A 15,421-nucleotide genomic window follows, 5' to 3' on the forward strand; every position below is an offset into this window, starting at 1 on the left:
ACCAAAATATGGCACTTATGCCTTTTGGCCACTAGCTGGAGCCAAAGAAAGACATATAAAAGAGACAATAGTCTGTACTATACAAAACTGCACCAGAAGCTTTCAAATTGATGTCAGTTTACACAGACATAATTTGATCTTGTGATAAATGTAAGAGATTTTGTGGTGCCAAATATTCTACAATGAATGGAAGAATGTAAATATGTTTCCTGGCCCACTCTGCTACTGATGCAGTGAGCATTGGCTTGTCTGAGCTCCAAAAGTATTGATTAACCTGATGAATAGGACAATAACATGGGCAAGATGCAGAGTGAGCAGATTCTTATAGCTGATTCTGTCAAGAACTGACAAAGCAAATTTAACAGTTCACTGAAAAAAACAGATAATAGATTACTCGGACAGTGTATCACATGTATCTTAAAAGCATCTGTAACAACAGTTCCCACAATCAGGAAAATGGAGGAGCCATGGTATTGCTAATGGCCTACTTTGTTACAAATTTCATTATATAAGATTCTTAGATTCTTACAAATATATCCATATTTGACAAACTTATGGCAATTACTGCAAGATAATGATTATTATTACACATATTATATAATATATATACACACCATTGTCTGTCAGAATACTCGATTGTGATTGGCTGGGAGGTGTGCGTTCAAATAGTGTAATACACAGGTAGTTCCAGTCAGTCAAACCACCATTCTATATTAATGCGCTGCTTTCATTGAAGCACACACACACACACACACACACACACTACTGCACAAACAGACGCAGCACGCACATCTCTCTCTCTCTCTCTCTCTCTCTCTCTCTCTCTCTCTCAGATATATCTTTATATTCTTTAAACTGCCATTAACTTATTTTTTTTGTGAAGGTTAAAATATTGGGTATTTAACATCTCCCCAGAAATGGGGGGACATTGGCCCTATAAACATTTCTAAATGTTTACATTTTATAATGTTAGCAACACCCCTGTCTAAATGTAAATTATAATATGTATACATCTATGAGATCTACAAACTGAAGTGTATTAAAGTGGAATGTCTACGCATTAATTAAAATGCTTTAAACTAATACATAAAGTGTTTAGCTCGCTGCGTGGTTGTCAATCCGCGTGAGCGCATGTCCGTTCGCCCTTTTCTCTCTCTTTCAGAAGGTGTGACGTGAAGGCAATTACCGCTCAGATTCTCACAGAGGTCTGAGGGACACGGCAGCGCCCGCTTATCACACACACTTCAGGCAAAACAACACCATCCTTATCTGAGACAAGGCTTATTTTAACGTGTCGTCACTCTAATTAAAGCATCACTCAGCAACATGAATCTACTCATACTGGCGACTCTGTTCTCTGTGGTTTTGGCCGAAAAATCACCCCGGCTGAAATTTACCGTGATGGGTAAGGCTTTATTTTCTTCAATGATATAGTTTAATTCTGCTACGGATTCTGTGGAGAGGTCTGGAATTTTCTCGTTCTCATGTACTGATGTCATGTTTATCCTTACTGAAGCAGAAATTACAAATCTTATTTTCCCCTCAAGAAAAAAATGCTGCGTATTAAGTCTGGAAGTAGAAAGAAAAAAAAAAAAAAGAAAGAAAAAAAAATCAAATCACAATGTTAGTAAATTGAGGCAAGCTAAGATGAGGCACTGATTGCTTTACATTGCTGTTTTGAAAACAAAAAAACAATTGAGGCTCACATGCACGTCATGACTTCACATCATGACGTATGTGTGATATTAATCATGGTTAAGAGTACACAAGCCTAGACTACAATGAAAAAAAAATACAGTGCTTTAGTTACTGACGTTGTATAAAAATGAAGCGTATAGTGCCGATGCCAACATATAGCCTATGCAGCCTATTAAGTATAACTGATGGTTCATACAATGATGCTGGAAAGATTTTTGCCTGTGTAGTCATAGTAACATCTCCTGAAGATATGTTAATGGTGTATGGGTTGGTCAAGAGCGAGTGGTCTGTAGTAAACAAGCGCCTGAATCTTCCTGGAGGCTACTGAATAAGTAATTTTCTGAAACGACCTTTTTAAACTTGTAAATGCATTGAATGTCATTGCTGTTTTGAAGCAATTTTCCTGTAGAATACGCAGCAAGTGGGTTTGTTTTAAGAAAAGCATAGGACGCAATCTACAGAGCTGCAATGCAGGTGTGTGAGCTAACGGGAATGATGGCACTGCAGCAACTGATGCATTTCCAAAACACAGGGTACAACATGCGATCCAGGGAAAAACACACTCGCATTTGCAGGATAGCCCATGGATGGAAAATTCCACGAAACCCACCTTTATAATTTATTCCAAGCACGTTCACAGACTTCTATGTCGATACAAACGGTATGGGTCAAGTATTTGTTTAAAAACATCAACATGTCTCACGGCCATCCCCTCAGTGTTACGGGATACTAAAACCTCTCACAAATACACATAATATGAGAAACCGTGATAGCCCAATATAAGACACCATTGAGCTTGTTGGTCTTGACCGCCCGCTTCAGCACCGCGGACAGCGACCTCTTCAATTCAGCGCACGTCTTCACCAAGGATGCGATCGGGAGACAAATTCTCCGATGAACTAAAGTGTTATGGAAAACGAGAGCTGTATATGCAAATAGAAACCGGCTCAGACTGGTCTGCAGGCTTTTTCGACCTCTTCAGCCCCCACTTCGAATAGCCAGTTATTGATTGTGCTGAAATCTACCAGCGCAGACCGAGACAAACACCTGTTGCAACGTGTTAGTTTTATGAAATAATCGCGAAGCTCCGCTTTATATAATGAAACAATTCTTTCAAATTACAAAACAGTTTTAATTTTACGGTTACCCCTGACAACCACATTTGACTGTATTCTCCATTTGGGTATAATGAAAAACGCCCACATTAGCGGCTAAGGCATTTAAGCTAATCATTTAAGATCTGTATTCTCAACTGGTTTTGCTCTAAAACCCAGATCTTACTGTGAAAATCAAGTGATAGCATTTAAATAATATGATATAATATTTAACATAACATTTAACAAAAGCACAGGTCCAACAATATGCAAAATGATTTCTATAGAACAGTCTAAAAGGAAAATTGACAGTTTTGTTAATGCACACAACAGCAAAAATGTGATGACCAATGTTATACTGAACTTTTACTATAAAACCAAGTGATGATTTGGACCAAAACTCTATAGAGTCTGGATGCACAGCCTGTGATCTCAACAACAAAAGATAGAGGAAGCATTTATTGAATTTTCAGTGGCTCATTTAAGAAGAAGCCTTTATTTTTTATTATTTCGCGTTTGCTATATCCTAAATATACACATTTTTCATGGCTAATTTTGTTATTTGTATTGTTTTTTCCGTGTGGCCAATTTTTTAATTGCAACCCACCCGCTGAGAACCACTGATTTAGTAGATGTACATTATTCATTTGTGCAATATGTGAACATATACAACATGCAAATGTCCAAATCCCTGTTTATACACTGCATTTCTGCATTTCATTTGTCTTTAGAATCCCCTCGGTTTCGCTTCATGAAACCGGAGAACTACACGACGGTTTACCACCAACAGGAAACTGATGTCCTGTATGTGGGGGGCCAAGGGGTCATCTATAAGCTCAGCTTCAGTGATAAAGGAGTGCATGACAAGCAGGTAGGGAGGATGACACCATAACCTGGAGCTAAAGTAGATCTATCACTGCTCTAAATCCTGACCTAGATAGCTGGTACTCGGCAAGTAGCAAAACTGTGGTATTTATGGAGCAGAACAATGTCTTATAATGGAGGTAATACTTGTGGTTGCATAAAAGCAAGCTTTTCTTTGCAAAAGGGGATAGTTATAGCTTCTTATCATTTTACTATAGCCATAACATTTTATGTTCTGTTTTCTCATTGTAATTATAGAATATACAGTAGCTGTAAAATGAATGAGAACAATTCATTCCTACATTATTATGTATGCAAGGCTGCATGATTAGTAATGGTGTTGATGTGCTCACAGATCCCTGTGGTAATGGATGAGAATGCAAAAGCGAAGTGTCTCTCATCAGCATGGAAGGTAAGAGAGACAAACCCACAATATTCAGTCAGTTCAGACCTCAAAATGGTTGGCATTTCAAGCAAAGAAAAGGATTATCTTAACTCATTTAAACCGTGCGATTCAATCCACTCACATATCTTACTGTGCACGAGAAGTGACACAATGTGTCCAGTTATCCATTTCTCATAAATCCACTGTGTGAATTACACACATCAGGTTAAGCTGGATTATAATAAATAGTGAATTCTGAAAATGACTTTAATCAGAACATTTATGAGCGTATTTCTCAGACGCTCCTCAGCCTGGCTGGATTCACTGCCCTGGTTCAACATCTACAGAAATAGTCATCCATGCTGAGCAGGTCATCACTCAGAGTTGACTGAATGAGGCTATTTTTTAAGGGTAATGGCACAGACAGAAGGCCAACACATGAGTGACGGGCTTCTTTAAAATCGAAATAAAGATAGTTGTTGGGGTGTTTATGCTGAAGTTACAAATGCAATTAGTATAGAAAAAGGAAAAGGAAAGAGCCTCTCCAAGCCCACAATTAGATGGCATGCTGTATTTAGCAACTATATTCTTTCTATAATTTATAATATATGATGTCTGTATGTTTTGCATTGACGCATATCGTGTTTTTTTATCTTTCTATAGCAAGAGTGTGATAATTTCATCTCAGTAATTGAGAAAGTCGGTGATTCATTCGTGGTGTGTGGGACAACAGCGGGTTCTCCTAAATGTTATCTCCTGGTAAGATGCCTTACCTGCCATTGTATATGCAACTCTCACAATCCAGAAGCAGTTTAAACTCCATCTGTAAGCAAACCACAAAAGTGTTTAAGATTAGGACATGTTCCTCTTTGATAATTTTTAAGAGCCGCTTTCCGACCGGAGGAACCTTTTCACAGTTCCTAGAACTATTGGCTAAAGTACCCGGATGTTCCTGCGGTCCGAACACGCCGACTAGGAACGATTTTAGTTCTAGGAACTCCATTTGTAGGAACTAATTTAGGTCCTACTTCAGAGTAGGGTCTAAACCAGGGGTGTCAAACTCAGTTCCTGGAGGGCCACAGCCCTGCAGAGTTTAGCTTCAACCCTAATTAAACACACCTGATCAGCTAATCAAGTCCTTCAGGCTTATTTGAAAACTGCAGGTGTGTGTGTGTTGAAGCAGGGTTGGAACAAAACTGTGTAGGGCTGTGGCCCTCCAGGAACTGAGTTTGACACCTGTGGTCTAAACCATAGACTGTAAAAAAATAGGTCTAAACCAGCACTATAGGAACTACCCGTGACGTTTAGTGTACGCTGATGACCGAACGCACCCGCCATTTTTAAAACAGCTATAATGTAAACACACAGATTATAGCCTATATATTTACTCCATAAACTAACTATACAAACATGGAAAACAGTGATAGATGGGCATCTAAACCTTTATGCTGAAGAGAAAATCCAACGCAACTCTGAGGGGACCAAGTCAAACATGGTTATGTATTTCTGCTCAGCTTGCAACACAGGACATCAACCACACGGCATAGGCTAATAACCTTTTTTTCATATAATGTCTACTTTCTATAACAGTTCTATCTAATAACATGTTAGACAGATCGCTAACTAATGAACACAGAGAATGCGAGCATTGTTTGCGCTGGCGTTCTCAGCGCCGCCAAAATAAAGGTCCGTCGCTCCGTCAAAATAAAAGTCGCCGTGCTTGCGTCACTCACTCCTACCAGTTCCTATGGCCACTTGGCCAGTGCGAACGCAAACAGCAAACCCGAGTTTGGGAGAGAGTAGTTCCTAGAACTGTTTAGAAGTGGACAGTTCCTATAACTAAGTTCCTGTAACTACTTGGTCGGAAAGCGGCTATACAGTCTAAGGCCCTGTTCCAAATGGCACCCTAAACACTCGCTCGCTTCAGTGTGGGCTCGGCATCGAGGGCGCATATTGACTGCAAAGGGGGCGCTCGTAAGCACCATACTAAAACGTAAAATAACAAATGGGACACCTGCGGTCTCATGAACTTAATGGACATGTGCACATGGCAGCCATTGCAGGTCAACAAGACTGAAAGTGCAGATGAAGTATGCCATTTGGAAAAAAAGGGCCTAAAATTGCAGAAACAGTCGGGTTTATTTTAAATAATAAATGATGTTGCGAAGACACTTATCAAATATTACTCATAATCTATTTCATTCGCTTTAGCATTTTCTGTGGTTACATGAGAAAGCGAAGGAAATAAGACCAGTTTTCCTTCTGAGCTCAGCTGCTTTGACAAAATCCAGGCTGTTTATTTAACCACTTCTGTATTATTGTGAACATTTTTATAACCTTTGTGTGTCTCTGGCGTGGGTGTGATTTATAACCGAATCAACATGAGAGACGGCGCTTAGATTAAAGTGACAGAACTGAAAGTAGTACAATAAAATGTGCGTTTGACATCCTGAAATGTGGGACACACATTCAGTGGATGAATAATATTATGTTAAAAAAAAAGTGTTCTGCTAAAAAGTGGTATGATTTGTGCTACAGTGTCACTGCTGTTTAACAAAAGCCTGAAAATGACTAAATAATCACATCATCTCTCTCATCCAGGTAAATGACAGTGTACTGACAGAAATGCCGGCGGAAACAGTAGCGGCTAACATCTTGGCACCTTTCCCTTCTCAGCGCTCCATCAGTCTGTCAGCAGGTAAATAGAGAGAGGAGAGGAATGGAGGAAGGAGATAATGCGGGAGAGAATGTTTTGTTCATATTTTTTATTTAGTTCTTTCATTTGAATAGGTATTTGTTTCTGAAGTCGAGCAGACTGTAATGTGACATGCTCAAAGCTTCAAGTCTTGTCAGATCTCTGTGAAAATACAGTGTGTATCAGAGGAAATGTAAAAGAACAAATTTCAAAAAGATCAACACTCCCTGCAGTATATGACAAAAATATATCTTGCCCTTTTCTTTAGTGTTTTAAATGTCAGATACAAAGTTGAGTATTTCATATGCCATGTAAGTTAGCAGAGCTGAAAGGTCAACACTGATTCTGAAAGAAAATGCATGTCTCAACAATGTCTCCATCTGTCAGTCAGAAGGAAGTAGTTCGCAGTGAGTTGCAGCCCTCTTTTTTACTTTGAGTATCAAAGTATTGCAAACATTGCTAAATTTAAATCAAAGTTTGAGAATCTTTGATTTGACAGGACTGTAGTCACCGAGGTTTGACTGATGGATATACTTATCTCTCTCCTTATTTAGATGGGAATCTGTACTCTGCTCTGTCAGCGGTTGCAGGACAGACCGGCTCTATCCGTCGCACATATGGCTCCAAAAAACAGCTGAAGTCAGAGAATAAATGGCTACAGAGTGAGTTGACTGTTGTTATCTATACTGCATTAGCAGTTTGGAGATTGTCTTGATGGACTGAGCTAATTGGATGCTACAGTATGTCAGCTTAAAACAGAGTTTGTTTAAAAACCTGACCAAAAGTTTTAAAAAAGAGAGATTTTTTAAATGTTTTCAAAACAAGTCCCTTATGTAAACACAGTAATATTGTGGAATATTATTACAATTTAAAATAAAAAAAAATTCTGTTTTAACATATAATTTATTCCTGACTGTGATGGTAAAGCTGAATTTTCATCAGCCATTACTCCGGTCTTCAGTGTCACATGATCCCTCAGAAGTCTAATATGTTGATTTATCCTGAAAAATTTATCCTTATTATTATCAATGTTGAAAATGGTTCTAATGCTTCATATTTTTGTGGAAACCATGAATTTTTTTTTTTTTTTTTTTAAGAACAACATTTGTTTGAAATATATATAATTTTTGTGATAATGTAGAAATCTTAATCTGTCATTCATGGAAATTATTAATTATTTATAAACACTATATATATATATAATCTCATGAATGGCTTACTTAAATTTATTTTAAACATCAAAAAAAATATTTCAACTAAGATAAAGGTTCAAAAACTAATTCTTTATATACAACACAAAGAGTCTGGAAATAATAAATCTGCTCTCACCCTCTCTCCCAGATCCCCAGTTTGCAGGAGCCGCTGTGATACCACACAAAGAGAAACTCAAAGATGAGATCTATTTCTTCTTCAGTGAGGTCAACAGTACAGCCAGTCTAGATGAAGAGCCTTACAGGGCTCGGATAGGACGAGTCTGCATGGTAACACGCTCTTAATCCATTCCTGCTTCAGATACACTGCTGTGAGGACTTCTGATAACCTTTGCATCTGTGGCTCAGGTTGATGAGGGAGGGCTTCAGAATGTGCTGCCAAACTCCTGGACCACATTCCTGAAGGCACGTGTGATGTGTGGGAAAGCTGGAACTCCTGTGCAGTACAACAACTTCAAACAGGCCTTCGTTCTGGCCTCTCATCTCCGCACTGGGTTGATATATGGCCTCTTCTCCAATGCCTGGTAGGAAGACATTTGACATCATCATGCAGTTGGATAATGCCTTTGGCAAGACTTCATTATTCACCACAAAAAATAAATCACTCAAAACACTGATAAAAACATTGTCAGTTGTGCTTACTTCAAGCTTTCTTTTATATAAACCATATTGATCAATATTACATTTCTTTTTTCTGTTTTTCAATTTATCAGTTGGATATTTAATTGTGCATGCTCATTTCCCCTATTTTTACATTAACATTTACTGAAAGCTAATCTTTTAAAACATTCATTATTTCTTTACACTGATAAATGTAATCTTTAACAGATCTCAGAATGAATATCCATACTTGATTAAAATCTGTTTTTCATGTTTATGTCTTTTTACAGGAACACCACTGTAGTGTGTGCATACTCCATTGAAGACATTGACAGAGCCTTTTCTACATCCAAACTGAAGGGCTACAACTCGCCTTTAGCGGCCCCTCGTCCTGGAACGGTACAGCACACCGAAACATCAACCAAAGGCATAATTATGTGCCAACAGATTCATTTTGTTATACATATTACATAAAACATTTATTAAATTAACTTTGAATGTATCGATAAAATACTATCCTACAATTTCATAACACGAAGGCACAAGCTAATTTTTCATTTGTGTGGTTCGCCTTTATTCAGTGTGCTTTCAGGAACAACACTCAGGCTCATAACCAGAAGATCCTGACTGTGATCAAGGATCACCCTGAGATTGAGGATATGATCTACCCGGTTGACGAAACTCCTCTGGAACTGCCAGCTCATGACCACTTCACACATCTTGTGGCAGACACAGTCTTGGCAGTCAATGATGAACACTACAGTGTCATTTATCTGGGCACAGGTATTCTGAATTATGGGGGGGGGGGGGGGGGCAATATTAGGCGAAAAACTCTATTTCGCCTAAATAAAGAAAGAATAAAACATTTTAAACCAAAATGGTACAAGTGAAATTAGGCATCACAACATTATAATACAGTATGAAAATGAAAATTGCTAAAGATAATATTTAACAGTGATATTCATTTATTAGTATTTTTGAAGATTAAGTGTTAGATGGCTGCAAATGTACAAGTAGCAGAAATCAGAAATACTGAGTGATACCGGTAAAAGCAAATCTCTGATATTGACAAATATTAAATTTTACACCAACTTCTTGCACCCCATATAATTTATTCTCATTCTGTTATTGTTTTTCTATCTTTTCTAATGCTATTTTTCCTGTGTCTCCTATACAGAAAAGGGTAAAGTGCTGAAGGTGCTCCATGCCATAGAAGGAGCCTTTATCATAGCACAGTATTCTTTATTCCACGATGATAGTCCCATCATTAACATGGCAATTGACTCTAAAAAGGTACAGACCCACATTTTAATTATGTGAACTCACACTAAAACAGGCCAATTTTAGCCTGCAGTGGTAGGACATATTATTCCACTGAAATATAATTATATATAGCTTTGAATATCTATTTGCACAATACAGTGAGAGAGTAATTCAAAGGCTGTTCACATAGATATTTAAAATAGAGTTTGATAGGATCCAGATGGCACCTTTCACCTCTGAATTCTGCTTTTTACCAGGGTCATCTCTATATTGGCACAGAGCTTGAAGTGCAGCGCATCCCCCTGGCTGACTGTGGTCGCTACGGAGTAGGCTGCCGGGAATGCATCCTTTCTCGAGATCCATATTGTGCGTGGGACAAGTCCAAGAGGAAGTGTACTGCAATACCAGCAAACTACAATATTAGCACTGGGTACATATGCACTCACAAATATCACACAATGATGCATTACTGTTTTTCCTGACGAAGTAACCTAAGTTTCAATTATTTTTTTTCTCACTATTTTGAAATCAGGACCCTTATTCAGACCCTTGACCACTCCAGTGCCTCGGTCTGCGGCGATGCTCCAGGTAAATTGTCTTTGAGACTTTTAAAGGTGCCATTTTTCTTGTTGTATCTCTGAACCCTTTGTGGCACAGTTTCAGCTTCTTCTTCCCAATGAAACCCATTTTTGCATTGTTTTCTAAATATAGTTTTTTTATTCATATCACTTGCCATATAATTTTTTTTTTCTGGAATTCACTGACTTAACAGTATTTAATGCCAGTGAATTTTTCTTTTTACAAGATACTGTATAGACAAACAATTAAACCCCTAAGAATAAAAAAAAAAAAGTAGCCTATTTGTAACCCTGTAATAATAGTTAAGAAGTGTTCTGTGTTCAGAAGAGACAAACATTAATAGTAGTATCATGTCTGCAATATATATATATATATATATATATTAATTTATAATATAAAATAAATTAATATTTTTACATTGTTACAAAAAAATATTTTTCAAATAAATGCTGAACTTTCTACTCATCAGTGAATCCTGAAACAAAACAATATTTATTTCCATTTCCACATAAATATTAATCAGCACAACAGTTTTCGACATTGGAAATAATAAGAAATGTTTCTTGAGCACCAAATCAGCATATTAGAATGATTTCCGAAGGATCATGTGACACTGAAGACTGGAGTAAGGACTGATGAAAATTCAGCTTTGCCAGCACAGGAATAAATTACATTTTAAAATCTATTAAAATAGAACACAGTTACTTGGAATTGTAAAAATATTTCACAATATTACTGTTTCACTGTATCTTTGATCAAATAAATGCAGCCTTGGCAAGCATAAGAGACATAAAAACATTACAAATCTTACTGACCCCAAACTTTTAACCAGTAGTGTATATATAAAATAAACGTATTTGGTTACACTTTATTTTAAGGTGTCATTGTTACAGTGTAATTAAATTAAAAAGTACTGAGTAATATTAAGTAACTACATGTACTTACTATAAGGTTAGGGTAGGATTAGGATTTGGTTGAGGGTTAGTTGCATGTAATTATGCATAATTTACTGTTATTACTAAGGTAAGTACACGTAACGTAACAAGGACACTCTAAAATAAAGTGTTACCAAGTATTTTTATTAAAAATGGTTTCAAATATACTAAAATGTTTCCTATAATTGTGGGATACAGCTCATAAGGCACCTAGCACCATCCCCAAACAAGTTTTAGTGGATAAAGATGGACCGGTCCTGCTACCGTGCCCAGTGCGATCCTACCATGCCACTTACCGCTGGGAGAAAGACAAATGCATCAAGGAATATCCTTGCACCATCTCTGGCTCCTCCTGTGTGCTGGCACCCACCCCTGACCTGCCTCTGAAGGAGGGTGTGTTCCGCTGTCTGGCGGAGGAGAACGGTCTGCAACAGGAGGTGGTGTCCTACAAGCTAGTGTTCAACGGTGGACTCCTCTCCACCTCGCTAGCCTCCACCCTGGGGTCGGCTCTGCTGCTGGCTGCCGCGGCACACTGGCTCCTGTAGATCCAGTGAATCCTGAGGGGTCGGAAGGAAAACGAGTTTTATGCTAAGGTCAGCAGAGCATGAGTACCTAGACCGGTCCAACTAAACTGCAGGGGAGCAGCTGGTCTCTATATAAACTGTGTTTCTTGTTTCTTATTCGGAGCAATTCTTTTCTTTGAAGGGCCGAGAAAATGCCTGAAATTGTCTCATTTTGCTAAATGCTTTATCATACCAAACAGCAGTGTTATGTATTACATGAACTTATGTAAGTGTACCGTTTCATGCCCATCAGCCTAAACGCAAACATTTAGACTTATATACTGTATATTCAAATATCTAATACATGAGATGTGTACATTGCTTGCAAAATGTTAGTGCCATCTTTCAGATGTTTCAGAAGACTGCTTTGCTAACTACACTTAGACATGGAATCCAGATCAGTTCTTTAGTTTTCTCGTTAACACTTTATAGAAAGGTTCAATTACTTTAGTTGATGCATTGGGTATCATGAACTAACAATTAACAATTTTTTTTTACAGTATTTTGTTAACTAGGTTAATGTTAATTTACAGCTGTTTAACATTTAACACGTGTTCAATGTAAATTCATGTTTGTTCATAATACAGCTTGAAATGCTAAAAATATATTAGTGTAAGAAATTAACATTAAATTAATTTAATGTGCACTGATCATTGTTAATTCACGTTACCTAATGATTTAACCAAATTGAACCTTATTTTAAAGTGTTACTTTTTCGTTGGTATGTAGAATTACTGAGGTACAAAAGCTGAAACATGAATATGCTGTTATAGAATCTTTTTTTTTTTCCATTGTGTGCCATTAGAACAGTTCTGAAGCCTTAAAACAAGGATGAGTCCCTTTAAGCTGTAAGGGTCACATCCTAAGCACAACCTGCAAACTGAGCAGAACCTGCAGAATCTGCTGGCTTTGTCTTTCCACCTGACACAGAATGTTATTTCAGCATGATTTCAGGAGTACATACAGCTGATTTGTTTGTGCCTGTTTGAGAAGTTTGAAATCACGTATCAGTCACTACTAGAAATGTGAACTGCAAAAACGATACCGATACAAAACCAATACAGATTCAACTGCTTTTGCTCAGTGTGAACAGGAAGAATAACCAGAATCCATAAAACCTAGTTTATCTCGGTATGTCACTGTGTTTAACAGACATAAACTCTCTTGCATCCTTGATGCCTGTAATTTTCATGCTCATGACATTTTTACATTTTGCGTTCAAATACGCTTCAGTACATGTGATATGGAGTTGCATTTTGCAGTTGCAGTGTAAAGAGGCTTAATTATAATGTTGTTTTAATTGTAATGCTCTGCATATGCTGTTTTTCACCATTGCTGCCTATGGGAATAGAAAGCATTCCTGATGGATCTAAACAGTCATTCTGCACTAAGGTGTTCTGAGTGTAAATCTGTCACCATTTTACGTCATATTTTATTTGATCATCACTTCAGCGATAAAACTTTATCTTATACACATTACAGAAAGGGAAAAATAAGATGCTCATACAAGAACTTTCTAACTAGCGCATAATAGTCTCTAATTGTCATCTGCACCTCTAACACGCACACATGCACCTCACCACTATTTTTGTTTCTTTCTCTCTCTCTCTCTCTCAGAGCAACTGACCCCAAATGCCAAATTTGTCTTTAACCTTGTTCTTTCCACACTGTATTTTGGGAGCAGGAGTGAAACAATGGTGTTATGAATGAATTGATTACTAATTAACCAGAAGTGCATTGTGTTTTCAGAAGATGGACTATTTTTTTTTATTTGTAGTTACGTCTTGTGCCATTCTGTTTCTTGCTCTACTGGTGACATAATATGCCAATCTAATCAAAAGTTTGTTTTGTACTTCCATATGGATCTCTGGGTTGATGTTTGGGCATCACGAGATATTTAAAAAGTTTCATACAAGCCATGTAAATAGTCCAGGGACTGACTGCAGAGTTGCTTTACACATTACTTATGCTAGCGTGTGCTAACTTTCTGTTTGCATGCTGAATGCCACAGCACTGTTGCCCTCTCTGTGTACTCGTACCTCTGTCTCTTGGCCTAATGTGCTACACTGCACTAAATGCAGGAACGTTCTAGTGCCAAACCAATGTTGTGTCATTTTCATCAGAGAGCTTTTCTAACTTTTCCACTGTGCTTCAAAGCCAAACGTTTACCTTTCTGAGACACGTATAGCAGAATCTAGACACACACACACACACACTAAATTACTTTCGGCAGTGTAAATGACACAGGGTCTTATGTACATCACACAAAATCAATACTGTAAACAACTGTTACATGTTTATTTTTTTTATTCGTTTTTTACTCTGTAACTGGTGTTGCGAGGCCACTGTGTTTATATTGTCTGTCATTTGCTATGCATTGTGTTTTTTGCCCGAGACTTGTGGCAGGGAGTGTTTTCTCATGTAGGGACGCTCAGCACGGTTTACTGCTCAAAGCATCTTGCAGTTGTGTTAGCTTGCACTTAATAATTCATATTTATAACTGGTTACCAAAAGTCAGCAATTTTGTTTTTCTAAAGGGGTTGAAGACATTGTAAAATACAGAAACGTATAATTATACATTAAATGTTTCCCTGAATATGTGCATTAAAATAAATAACAAAAATATCTACTGTATTTATGGTTTTGATTGTTCATCAGTGTTCTTTTTTGTAAAGATATATGTATTGAACAAACTTGCTATTGTGCAGTTTGCGCTATTGTGGTTGTAAATGTTGCTTTTCATCAAACCATTCCCTCAAAATTATGAAATGTAGTCTAATGTGAATATTGGTTTAATCACCAAAACACAACAGAATGATCTTTTTTTATTTAAATGGTAAACATGGCAAGATGGTTTCGATTGTGAAAAGCAAATTTATATAAGGTTTAGTATTTCTTTATTAAACACACATTAAAGTCCGCGTGAACCGGAAGTTGCAAACGACTTTTCTCCAGTGTTGTGACGTATTTCCCAGTGAAAAGGAATATTGAACAGAGGGCAGGGTTTTACTCTAGCGCTCCTCCTCTCCATCTCTCACTCATAGCAGACTAACGGTTTGAGGGGAGTGGTTAAGTGTTTCCCAACTCAAGCCGTCAAACCTACATCATCAGAGAAGTAACGCCATTCCAGACCGGAAGTAACTTTTCAGACTTTGATTAAAGATTACGACGGCAAACAATTTTTTTCTGTGTATTAACTTGCACGGATTAATTTTTCACCACATGACTAGTAATATGCGCTAACAAATAGGGTCAATTTTGATTTCAGTTGGACTTTAAGTGTAGTAAAAATTCAAAAAAAGGTTTTGAGAACCTGAACCATACTAAGTCAGTAGAAAATGTTCAAACAGGATTTTTTTTTTTTTTTTTTTTTTTGCATTAATTAAAAAAGATTTAAATTATTTTGAAATTATTACTAAAGCAGTTCGACTAAAGACTAAAAATACACCACTGATTTGTAAAACAGTATATTAAACCTATTAAAAACGCTGTTAACTTTGCAACTGCATAATGTATAAGGCATATCAATTTGGG

At 37.3% G+C, this 15,421-nt stretch overlaps 1 protein-coding gene across 1 annotated transcript; it reads left to right on the top strand.

Moving 5' to 3' along the window:
- Positions 1-1,191: 1,191 nt before the first annotated feature.
- Positions 1,192-14,493, top strand: LOC307172879 (semaphorin-7A). Its single transcript, XM_079895587.1, has 14 exons — positions 1,192-1,405; positions 3,524-3,663; positions 4,012-4,068; positions 4,705-4,800; positions 6,643-6,739; positions 7,291-7,398; positions 8,078-8,217; positions 8,296-8,471; positions 8,838-8,946; positions 9,129-9,330; positions 9,725-9,840; positions 10,068-10,240; positions 10,343-10,398; positions 11,523-14,493. The coding sequence occupies exons 1-14, from the start codon at positions 1,327-1,329 to the stop codon at positions 11,867-11,869; spliced, it is 1,896 nt and encodes a 631-aa protein (XP_079751713.1). The 5' UTR covers positions 1,192-1,326; the 3' UTR covers positions 11,870-14,493.
- The last annotated feature ends 928 nt before the right edge of the window (positions 14,494-15,421 follow it).

Source organism: Squalius cephalus, assembly GCF_949319135.1.
Source record: "Squalius cephalus genome assembly, chromosome: 15".
Classification (NCBI taxonomy): Eukaryota; Metazoa; Chordata; class Actinopteri; order Cypriniformes; family Leuciscidae; genus Squalius; species Squalius cephalus.

Bases quoted from the DNA above. Each gene is read 5' to 3' on its own strand.
- LOC307172879 (XM_079895587.1), top strand. From the start codon at position 1,327: ATGAATCTACTCATACTGGCGACTCTGTTCTCTGTGGTTTTGGCCGAA. The intron at 1,406-3,523 runs GTAAGGCTTTAT...ATTTGTCTTTAG, and splicing joins GCTGAAATTTACCGTGATGG to AATCCCCTCGGTTTCGCTTC. The intron at 9,331-9,724 runs GTATTCTGAATT...TCTCCTATACAG, and splicing joins TGTCATTTATCTGGGCACAG to AAAAGGGTAAAGTGCTGAAG.